This window comes from Cygnus olor, chromosome 1 (assembly GCF_009769625.2).
Source record: "Cygnus olor isolate bCygOlo1 chromosome 1, bCygOlo1.pri.v2, whole genome shotgun sequence".
Classification (NCBI taxonomy): Eukaryota; Metazoa; Chordata; class Aves; order Anseriformes; family Anatidae; genus Cygnus; species Cygnus olor.
This window is the reverse complement of record NC_049169.1, coordinates 12,735,802-12,748,134: the sequence shown is the minus strand read 5'-3', so window position 1 is coordinate 12,748,134 and position 12,333 is coordinate 12,735,802. Positions and strand designations below refer to the sequence as shown.

Below are 12,333 nucleotides of genomic sequence, written 5' to 3'. Positions count from 1 at the left end.
ATATGGGTGTCTTTGCTCTGCCTCTGGAGAACCTCATATAAAGTCTCATGGCTTTATTTATAAGCTTTACTCATAATCTACCATTCAACATCTAGCATTTGTTTTTTTTGTAGTTTAGAAATTCACACCTCTGAAACTTGGTATTTTGCTATGCTGAAGATGTTGAATCAAGCCTAAAAGTTCTTAAACATACGATTGACAGAAAGATAAACCTAAACGTAGACCTTAATTTTTTTGTAAATAGACCAAAACTATGTTCCATTTGGGAGGAATTTGCCACCAGCAGTCTGTGTCTGTGTGCAGTGCAGGATATTTGTAATTATTTCACTGGCACTTTGAAAAATAGAGTATCATCTAACTGACTGGGCTTGTGAGATAGGCAAACTGTTAGCAACCAGTAAAAAACTTTAAAGAGGGATGATATTTGAATAACATTTAACATATAAGAAAGAGTTTTAGTAGCAACATCTGCCTATGGCAAATGCAGGGATATAGGTAGCTCTTTCCAAAGCTCTCATAGCTCCAGGCTCAAAGACTCTGCAGAGCAGTGGCTTCCAAGGGAAGATGAAGGACCACTGCGTCTAGTCCTCAGCTAGGCAGAATGCACATCATCTGTGCATGTTCTGGCACCTTGTATCTGCCTAGAACAAACTGAACTGGTAATTTTACTAAACACTGACAGACTCTAGCAAGATTGTTTTTATAAAAAGCTCTGAAATACTTTTTATAGGAAGCTAACCTTTATGTATGGCAATTTGAAACTTTCCATTTCCCTACTATTAAATTCATTTTGGCATTTTCTAAAGTTTGACTGCATTTATCTGCCTGTATCCACCTCTCAGGGAATGTGGCAGCAGAAGGCATATTTGGAGAGGCCAGGCTGAAGAGATCAGACTGCCCACTACTACTTCCGCCATGAACAGACCTTCAAAGTGCAGACAGAGGAAGAGGGTAGAGGATTCACTAGTATGAAAAGAGCATCCCAAGTGTCCTCCCTCTCTGTATCCTATATCTTTGACTTCTCTAAAAGTAAAGCAGTAAAGAGAAGAATGAATTATTTTTTGATAATAAGTCTCAAGAAATCACTATCAAGGCATCTGTACTGCCTGATTTTTTTTCCTCTCTTTTGTTTTTTTGTGGTTCTCATAGATGTTATCTCAATAGAATAAAAAAATCACAAAACTCTAGATAATCATCCGTTTACACAGCATCTGTGCAGGCTGAAACAGAAATCAAAACATTGCTGCAAGGAGTCTGCCTATCTCTAGGTGATCCAGTTTTGGTAACTTCAGTTACTCCTGTGGCTAGCAGAAACCTCTGGTAGCATCCTACACACAGATGGCATCTTTCCCAATACAGGTAGGTCTTTTCCTTTCTTCCGTCTTTCACAATGGCAGCTGAATAAGTGTGGGCTGCAGAGACCTTCCTGCTGTTGCATGGAAGAGGTTGCATTTGGAAGGGCAAAAGTGGAGATGGTTCATTTGGGAGCAACTGTTTCAGCAGCAGCAGCACCAGCACCAGCAGCAATTCCTCCAAATGCTATTTCACTGGTGATACTTCCCATGTTGGGTTAGATGGCAGTGCAAGAGAAAGCTCTGGATTGTGAAGCTATTTGCTGCTCATACAGTTATCTCCTGCTCTATCTGGTCAAAGACCAGATCCAGTCCATCTGCTCCCTGTTGGATCCACATGCTTTAACCTATTCTTGAAAATTTCTGTTTACTGTGGCTCTCTAGGAAATCTCAGTCAGTATTTATAAAATATCCTTACATCTAGAGATCTTCTTCTAATCTTTATCAAATCTACCTTCCTGCAGTTTTATCCCATTACTTCTTGACTGTGTAGACAAGCAGATTTTTTTTTTTTTTTTGGTGGTGGTGGTGGTGGGGTGCAAATCCAGTTCTCTCAATAAATTGGATAAAATAAAATAAAGATCTTATTTGAGCTCAAACAGTGGCTAATATGCCAATCACCCGTGAGATACCCTCTCTATAACTGCTAAATAAGGAGAGAATTCACAATAAATAGGATGAGAGGTTGGCTTATTGGTTTGTTCAATTCTAGTTTCCTTTCTTTACGTAAAGTGCTTAATAGCTGTTTCCATCCTCTTTATTGTTGGTTACCTCTCCTGAACCAAATATCCCATATTCCTGTTATCCATCTGTTTGCAGGATGAGAAAACAAGGTTGCTAATTTGATAAGGTCTTGGTTAGGAAGGAAGATTTGTAGTGTCTTTTATTGGACCAGCTGTTATACTGGAAAAAAAACCAACATGGTATTACACTCAGGGTTCCCTCTGTCAGAAGTCATTTCAGGGCTTCTTGGATCTTATTTCTAAACATTGTAATATAAAGAGAAATTTCTAGGAATTTCTAGACACTCAGAAGCAAGGAACAAAGCAACCATAATATGAGCTTTCCTTACAACTAACTCCAAGTCATGAATACAGTTATATCATGAATTCTTGCATTTCTTTGGGGGAACACAGATTATACACTGCTTCTTTGCAAATATTTTCACACACATAAAATGTGTAGTTATCCATATTTCTATCTGATCTCAGAGGAAACTCACATTTACCAGCCTACCGTCTGGCAACCAGTTAAAAGACTTATTTTTTTAAAGTATTTATTTTTAAAGAATGCAGTCAGATGCAACATATGATGTGTGTTAGCGTTTGCTGGCTGTAATCTGATCACGCATGTCAGTCAGATCATTACCTGTATTCTGATCATTAGCAAAATGAAAGAACAAGAACTGGGGAATGGCTCTTTTGTTTACTAGACACAGCTGAAAGGCTCCTGAAGTTGCAAACTATGAAAATAAGGGCAGAGTTTAAACAAGTCTGTTTCAGTAAAGATAGGCATCTAAATAAGAACATTTGAGAGTACAGTTTAGGGAAGAGTCTCTTCTCGTCTTTCTAACCAGTAATCAGTTCAATGTGTCAAAAATATAAAACAAATAATAATAAAAAAACCCTCTTTTGATAGTAACTGTATTAAACAAGTGAAATATGAAATAGAAGAGGAATTGTTCCTTATGGGGAGAGCACCCTGAAAAATCCATGGGGGTGTAGGTGACATCCTAGTGTTTGAAAAGAAAGGAAAAATACCTACACTATGCTTCTTTAAATAACCTAGCTGACTCCTGTTACTGTGTTTGCTGGAGAAAAAAGTTTGGGAAGAAAAGGTGAATGGGAAAATTCTGATGAATAGGGACTAAATAGTTTGGTGATTACTGCATTGTGAATGCAACTGTGTAGACCTAAATCTAAACTGGATTTCATGATATCTTCAAGAGCTGAGGAATGTGAAGCTCTGATCTTTAACAGCTGGGAGAAAGAAGGCAGAAGGCTTTCGTGTTGATTTGACTGTCACCTGTCATGCTCCTCTCACCTATGAACAGAGCTGATGCATGGGCACAGACTGCCTGTCTCTTCTGTTGGATCATTTCCTCCTCAAGCTTGATAGTGGAGCTATATCAGAATATGAAACCACATTTGCTATGTTCATCATCTTTGTACTCCTCCTCCCAGGAAGAACTTCTTTACCTCAGTCTGCTGAAGGTGTATGATTCTGGCTTGGGCATCATAGACTGACAAATAACAGAAATAAATTTGAACTATGGGGACTACTATGGGAGCTCAAAGGCTCTTACTATACACCAAAATTTCCATATCAGGTAAATCAAAAGCCAAAGGTAGGTTTGCTATCAGAAGATAGGATAGTAAAAAACCTGCAGATCTGGCTTTATGCTTAGTTTAAAATAAATTACACTCTGTAAATACATTTTAAGAAGTCATAGTTTTGAAAATGAAATCTGCAAAATATTTATGAAAGTAAATAAACAATAAACAAGAGCTGGGACACAATCCTGTCTGAACTGAAATTAAAATGATGTTTCAGCATCTCAGTCCTACCCATGAGAGAATTTTACAAATTAACAGGATGAATATGATCATGTAACAATGTCCTCACCAAACATGGCAAAGAGCTGTTTGAAAGTGTCCACAGGCAATGCTCTTCCCATTATTCTCATGCCATGCTCAGCAGGAGATGATAACCTGTGACCAATTCTCCAATGCTTGCAAGTCAGTTTTCTTACTTAGATTATTACTTTGACTTCTTAAGTACACCCTGTCACTTTGCAGATGAAAATCTACTTGTATACCTCTTAGTAAAATTAAATTGCTTGAGAGAAAGGAATACTGCATCTTTAATACTACAATTGGTTGTAAAACTGACATTTCATATTAGCATAGGTCATTTGGGACCTACTTTACAATCCAACAATCAAAATCAGTTTACATCCACAGTACTGCGATGATGATATTCTTATAATTCCATTTGAAAATGTTTTAGGTTTCACTGTCAGTTCTTATAAGCAGAAAATCCATTTTGTCATTGCGTATAAGTTCTTAGCCTTTTTCTCTATGCTGTCGCTTGAGGTAGAAAAAGATGCAGGGAAAACAACAACCTGTACTGTTTAGAAATTACTTGGAGAAATTGCCTTGCTCATACTCTAGGTCAAGGACTAGTTTGATGATAAAACATAATAATTAGTAGTTTCCTAATACCCTCTTATTTACTAAGTGAAGGCAGGCATGTCTCACTGATATAAAAGACAGGAACAGGTGAACAGAAAGTTTGAAATATACGCAAAACTGAGCATAAGGAAGGTTTGAAACTAGAATCTTGTTTTCTGGACTCTGTCCCAAACCCTTTACCCATAGAAAAAAACCTACTTCATATTTGTATAATATTTCAGATTGCTATGTATTTAACACTACCATAGTACCAAGTATTACACTTACTAGTTTGCAATTATATATGCGCACACACACATATATATATTTTCATACACCTTAAAAAAATGTGAACCTTCTTAGACTGAAGGTAAGCCAAAATGGAGAAAAATTAGAGGCTCCCTAAATTTTTGAGTTCAGTTATGTAGGCCTTCAGCCAACAAACAATGACTAGAAAATTCTGGTTTGCTGTAGGCTGTGCCAAAGACCCGTTCTGTGATAACACATTCAGTTCTATACACCTGATTGTTTTTTTTTTTTTTTCTTTAATGTCCTGTGAATATCACATTTAGGAAGCCCTGATGGTCTTAGTGTTTTCCTGCAAAAATGGCATTTTCAAAGTTACACATTATTGATCAGAATAATGTTTAACAAATCTTGCTTGTTGCTGATACTTTCTATTGTATATGTTCTGAATACCTGCAGTGATATTTTAGAGCAAAGGCAGCCTGTGAATATGTATTAAAATGCCTGTCTGGTACCCTTATTCTGCGTGAGAATACAACCTTTATTTCATGAAGGCTACTAATGCATGATGCTAATACATTTACTATTTACGTTTCACAGCCATTGGTGGACTTTGCTTTTTGGTTCTTTTCCAGTTTGTCTGACTGGCAGAAGAAAAAAATTACATTGCATAAGACAGATAGATGATGGATTTGAAATGATCTTGGGGAATTCACTGTGGTCAGGAGAGAAATTAACATGTGAGATTTTTTAAGAAGGAACCTCTGTCCTTCCAGTAAAAGGTGGATCTGTAATTGTTCAGCTTTCACTTTCAATGAGAGCTTATCACTAGCTTATCTCATTCTTCCTACTGGCATTTCTGTGTCACAGCACCAGTCCTGGACTACAACACTGATTGAAGGAGAAACATAACCTTACTGCTGTAAAGAAAGGTTTCATTTTGCTGTTTTCTTTAGAGGACCATAAAACCAAAATTCTATTACACATTTTATAAAAGGTGAAATACTATAGCATTATGATTCTCAACAGCTCTGTGTCCCCTGTTTGAGTGATGTCTGCCTATGCAGGCCTCTGAACAAAGTTGGTTTTAAACTATGTGTTTACAACAAATACTGTTCAAAATAAAATATAAGTAAGAGAGGATAAGGAGAATGTATAAAGGCAAAAATGTCAAATTCAGGAGAACGAGTTCTGTGGAGAGCTCCAGTTACAGCTGTAACAACTGGTGCGTAAGGACTCATAATATTTTCATTAACAGGAAATTCCTGCTCTGATGTTTCATGTTAGAGCTTCTGTGCCTGACTTTCATGGTTATCAGCAGAGTCACAATGCTGTCACACTACAAGGACGTATTTCTCTCATAAGGAGAAAGAAGTCAAAGGATTTGCCTTTAAGACATCTAACATGTGCAATTGGATGGAAAAACGCAAAATAATCCAGTTATTTGAGCAGGTCTTCTCAATTTCTGAGTTTGGCAAAAAAAATGTTTACAGCAGAAAGCTGCGTAGGTTCTTTTTAATGGGGAGAAGAAATAAATTAAAACAAACAAAAAAAAAGAAGAGATACAAACAAATAAGAAGAGATTTAGCTGCAGAAAGGAATAAGAAAGAAGAAAATAATTTCCATTCTTTTAGGCAGCAATTTTGGAGGATGTGACATCATCAATCTTGGGAAACACTTTATACTCCTGTTTGGCTACTTTGAGCTACTGTGTGCAGCTGATGGCAGGTGACAGGAGATGCAGGTGACAACTAAGAGGTGAGAGCTGACAGAGAACAGGTAATGGGTGACAAACAATTTTCCGAGGAGCTATGACTTACAAAATGCAGTGGTACTCCACTTTTGTACTAATGCATCATTTGATTCATCTCAAACCTGTATTGGTAGAACTGCCTCTACAAAACCACTTTCAGTGCAGTAGCAGTAGTCTTTTGCAATTCATATGTGATTATTAAAAATTGAAATCTCCCTATTGCACAACGTCATGTAGGTCCTTCACATGCCTAGGGCAGAAAAACATTTCTGTAGAATGAAAATAATCCTCTTTTGTGGTGCTTTCATACTTGGAAACCCTCTCTTGCTCTCATTAGGTAGGGATGAGCATATCTAGTGGCTAGAGCAAAAAAAGCCTGTGAATCAGGCTCCTTGGATCTAGTTCTTGCTCTCAGCCTCAAGTCATGTCAATTGTGCTTCTCACACAACTACGCTGTGATGCGTAACATACTCGTTTCCTTGATGGGGAAGCAGGAGGCTTTGATAAGGTCCTGGTGAGTGCCGACTGCAGTGAGATCTTCTGATAAAAGGTTCTGTAGAAATTCAGAACTATGGCAGTATGAAAAAGAACTGTTTAATAACAGTTTCACTGTGAGAGAAACAAAAAGCTAACACTACCTCTTTCTTTTAGAGTTTTCCAGGTCATGATTGTTCACTTCTTTGCACTATTTTTAGAAGATGAACCTCTTTCTTTTCAGGTCTTGCCAGAATATAAGGCAAACTTGCTTTGAGATAAGAACTACTTAAACCCGAAAGTAGCTGAACTTTTCCTGTACCCTTACAGAGTATGTCTACACCAAAGACAACCAGCCTGACACAGCCATATGGCAGGAAACTAAGTGTGCATTATCTTGAAACTTTCTCCCATGCACTCAATTTAGATGACAATTTCTTGACTCAATAATGGATTTCCTGCCTGTTGTTTCTCTCACTTCAGGAAATGCTAGTACTATGTGGAGGAAAAACAAACAAACAAACAAACAAAAAGCAATCAAAGGCATGATGAATTGAATTTGTTAAAATGTGTGCCGATGGCATGTATGAAAAAAATGAGTGACATCAAAGACATTTGGAAGCAGTTATTTATGACCAAGGGACATGAATGAATGCAGAAGAGATCTGGTTGGGAAATATTGAATCAAGACTTAGAAGAAATGTCTGTAGGATGTAAGAGTCAGAAGAGAACAGATTAAAGCTTTCAGGATTAACTGTGAAATCAGGATACTTGGAAATCTGAGGAGTGATTACTGCAGTCTTGCTTTACATCCCTCACTTTCTTGTTTTGGGCATTAGAGCTTCATACTGTTAATTCTGATTTTTGCTAGGTATATGTCTGAAGAAGGCTTGTGTACAACTTTCAGTTGCCTCTTGGACAGAACTCAAATGCAATTAGGTCTTTTAAACACAGGTTTTAGCATAATTCCATGATTCTATGATTTATCATAGACTAACGTGTGTGCCTGAACACAGTAAGAGCATAACGTGTAACCCCGGCATAATTTGTGCGCCTGAACATGGAAGCATATGCCAGCCAAAGACTAGAGTTCATGTTGGTCAAGGAAGTAAGCAGAAAACTCGTAGAAGGCACCTATAAATAATAATGGGTGCCTTATTACTTTGTTGAAAAAAACTGTAACCGAAGAATTAAGGCCAAGGCACTGAGGAACCCTTGCACCAACCCAGTGTTTGTGACAATAGCATATTTCCTTCTGAATATCTCTTTGCATGCTGGAGAAATTTGTACCTCCCATATCATGGATTGGGATAGTTTAGGTTTATCTCTATGTCACAGGGCTCAATTAATAAAAATTGGTTTATCTGGACTAGTTATATTGCAGTGCAATGTTTTATGTGTAATTTATAAAATAATTTGGATTAGAGAATAAGTAATTTCTAAAATGAGTTGAAACTGATACGTACAAGTAAAAACAGCTATAAAAAAACCTCTCAGTTAAAAAAAACACATTACTTTGAAGCTTTGATCTTAACAAGTATTAAAGCTCTGGACATTTTAGAATAACAGTTTTTAGCTAAAATGTTCTTTACAGTAAGAAATAGATTAGTTAAACTTTTATTCTTATTGTGGAAGTATGCGGTATAGTCCTTGGTGGTTGTAATTAAGTGATCTTTATGGTCCCTTCTAACCCAAACCATTCTATGGTTCTATGATTAAAAACACATAAAATCAAGATGGACATCTTGTTAGCTCAGTACTGTTTTGAATAGATCTTCAAATAGTGCCTGTTAGGATTACAGGTTTCTTTCTAACTACCAAGGACAACATCATAACTTGTCAAAATTGTCTTTATAAAAACAAGTGATATGGAAATTTCTTTTATAAACTTCACTTCAAAGTAAAAGTAAGTGGAAAAATTTTGTATTGATAATTTCACATCCTCTTATTGGTTAACTATGAAGAGAAGTAACACATCAAAATATAGTAGCATATATACTGTTCTTCACTAAGGATTTGGGTCAAAATGAGGAGAGCAGAAATATCAGGAAACAAACCTGTGAAAGTCAAACTTTAAAATCTAGGAAGATCTAGGAAAATATGTAAGTGTAGATTTTTTGAATAATTTTTAATGGCTTATGTTAACAGGGATTATAGTTGCTTTCTTTAAATTACAAGTGATAATTAAGGAAAACTATATTAACAACAGCACATTCATAGGCAAAAGCTTACAATATTAAAAGGCCAACAGGACGAACAGGATTTTCACTTACGCCTACTTTCATAAATAGCTCTTGATTTCTCATACAGCTCATATGGGTCAGGTTTCCGTGGATCAAAGGCCTCTGTTGAATCGGGAAATGAACTCCTGTGAAGAGTGGGTGGATAGGGAATATTCTGTGGTAGAGCTGGAGCAGATAGGCTTGTTTGAGGGCTGCCTTGATTCTCCCATCGTTCCATCATCTGGAATAAAAACATACAGACAAGAAAGGTGTTTTGCAAAAACGGTGACTGCTACAATCAGGCTAAAGACAGTGATTTCAGTAAAAGGTAAAGTATTTTGTAAAATTAGCAAATCCCTTTGCTGTCTTTTGAGATAAATGATGTATGTTGTGCTGTTTATAAAATTATTTGTTGAAATTTACTTGTTAATTTGTTGCTCGTGGGAAGGTGTGATCTTTCTCAGATAATATGACCCTGTGTAGATTAGGACCCAACATTACCCTGCAGCATGTTGAGTGTCTCTTACAGAATACCCTGAGCTATTGGAAAGCATTCTGCTAAAGGCAAAATCTGTGTGACTGTGAAGTTACAGTTATCAGATTCATCAAAATATATAACTGAACATAGTGTTTAACAAAGAAGTGCCCAGACAGAGTTGCAACTGAATGATCTTAATGCTGTATCTTTTCAGAATGCATGTAAATACCTGGCTGCAAAGGGAGAAACAGGTAGATTACTGTAACTGCAAACAGAATTTACTTGAAGAAAAAGAGCCAATGAAAGCAAAATTATTAAAGCACCTATTTGAGCAACTAGTAATAGTTGACAGAAGAAGGTTAGCATTAATCTGATGCAGACTTTTTCATTTCTTGCAGTTTCTTTCCCATATCAAAAATTATATTGCTGTCATCCAGTCAAGCTCCCAAGCACAGGATAAGTTTTTCTACTCTTCCTGACAATTTAGAGAGAAATACACAGCAGTGTATTGACTATTCATGAAAGCTACCTCAATCCAAATTTTCTCCAAGACTCCCTTTAGTGGTCTCTGAAGCACATCAATCTAGAAGGGAATATGGATTGTGAAAAAGAAGATGTGGAGATATTGGGGATTTTTCTTTTTGAGAGAGTTGATTAAGTTAAGTTAAACAAAACACAAATGTTTATCCCAGGAAATGAATATTTCACTTTGCCTGTGACCCCTGCTGAAGCAAAAGCTAGTAAAGCCTCCAGAAGTGTACTCTCTCACATAGCCCATCAATCAGTTAATTCCACAAAAAATTACTCTCAGAACCAAACTGCACTGCAATTCAGTATCACTGGCTTCTAGTGTTGTATCAGCAGTGTCTTACCAAAGATGTTTGAAGTCTACAGAAAATCTGCTCTACAAATTGTGATTATCCTTCACATTCAGCTCCTTGGCTTCAGAAGGTACATGGCTCATCAGGGGAGCTTTGCTCTCTGTTCTGATGATTAACAGCATCAGGCTTTTTCGCCAAGTATTGTGTGGACTGCAGATGCTTTAGAGTCCTTATGGAAAATATGTTGAGCAACTTCACTGCACATCCCAGGTGCACTGCATATCATACTTCAAAATAGATTTTATCCATCTTCTGTTGTTAAGGACCTCATTCTTTATACCTCAAGCTACGCTTTTGTCAGATTTTTTTGCAGTAAGTAGGGCTGGTTCATTGGAAACTGAAGAAAAGAGAGATCTGGGTGTCTCAGTCAATCACAGGATGACTCTCATGTGCTAGTATGTATTGGGTATGATATTGAAGTTAACAAAGGGAAGTATTAATATTCTGATGAAGATATGGAATATTGTATTCAATCCTCACTAATGTTATTCAAGAAAGACACATTTATAGTGGGTCAGATATAGAAGACAGTGACTAGGATGTGATATAAAAAGACATTAAGGGTGTGTATATCCTGTGCAGTGAAGTGCCATATGGAGATACCTGAGTTGTCATTGAAATAGCTTATGTACAGTAAGATACCTCATGTGCATTCAGGTACCCTTTGCAGTGGGTTATTCTCTATTAGCTTATTTTTAATGGGTTTATTCTCTATTAGCTTATGCGGCAAGCCACATGAAAATCACAATAATACTTCCAATAGTGCTTCTAGCTCTGAAGGAATTAACTCAAGTACATATAAACATATATACAGTATATAATTGCATTATGGAAGCATAAATTCAAAGGTGTCCAGAAACAAACCTGATTATGACCCCTATGTCTAAGTGGGAAAGGAGAACTGGGATCAATACAAGCTCCTTATATCCAGGAAAAATAATGGAGAATAGTATTTAGGTTTTGCCTTCAGTAAGGAATCTAAAAAAGAATACAAGTTGATGAACCAAACTATTTATCTTGTCTCTATGAAGCAGAAAGACATCTAGGGTCCTGTCTATCTAGAACTGAATATTTCCTAATTTCTTGGACTGTAGCAGAGAAATAGAATACTTACCTCTTTCAAAATGTGAAACTGAGTAAAAATGAAATATTTAAAGAAGATTTTAAAAAGGAAAAGGAAAAAGTAATTATTTTTGATGAACAAACTTCCTCCCTAGAGGAAGGATGAGAATATGGAGATCAATAGCAAAGCTCTACTGGGTCCCATACATCTAATTCTCGTTTGCTGGTCACCCCTAAATCTCTATGTGTGAAATTAAAAACTGAGCAAAGTGTTCTTACCTGTGGGTAGTACTGCTAACACAAGGAGTTACATAAGCAGATAAAGACAAGGGGATTATCCCTCCCAAACCCATATTGGTTAGTTAAATAGTCAAGAAGTGTTTTGCAATGTGAGTTATCACAATGCTAACTCAGGTATAAGGCACTCTTGGAAATGAATAAGCATGGTATTGTGTGCAGTGTATAAAATCTAAATTAGGTAATAGTTTGGTAATTGCTCAAATTCAATTTGTGTTAATATTATATTACCAATGTTACATATAATAGAACACGGTATATATAGAAATCATAGGATTTCTGTCAACCCAGATTAGTCTGGGATGCTGAGCACACAGACACAGGGTGTGCCACCTGTGAGCCTCTGCCCTGGGGAGAGGAGCTCATCTCTTCTCTTCCAGCCAATGGCCCATGGT

General features: G+C 36.7%; 1 protein-coding gene across 13 annotated transcripts in view; it reads right to left on the bottom strand.

The window, feature by feature from the left end:
• Positions 1–12,333, bottom strand: part of MAGI2 (membrane associated guanylate kinase, WW and PDZ domain containing 2) — a 774,790-nt gene that overhangs the window by 78,951 nt on the left and 683,506 nt on the right. For all 13 annotated transcript variants that reach the window (XM_040548715.1, XM_040548725.1, XM_040548731.1 and 10 more), the window contains one exon: positions 9,272–9,461. In XM_040548715.1, the coding sequence (XP_040404649.1) occupies positions 9,272–9,461 (190 nt within the window). The remainder of the gene's footprint in view (positions 1–9,271; positions 9,462–12,333) is intronic.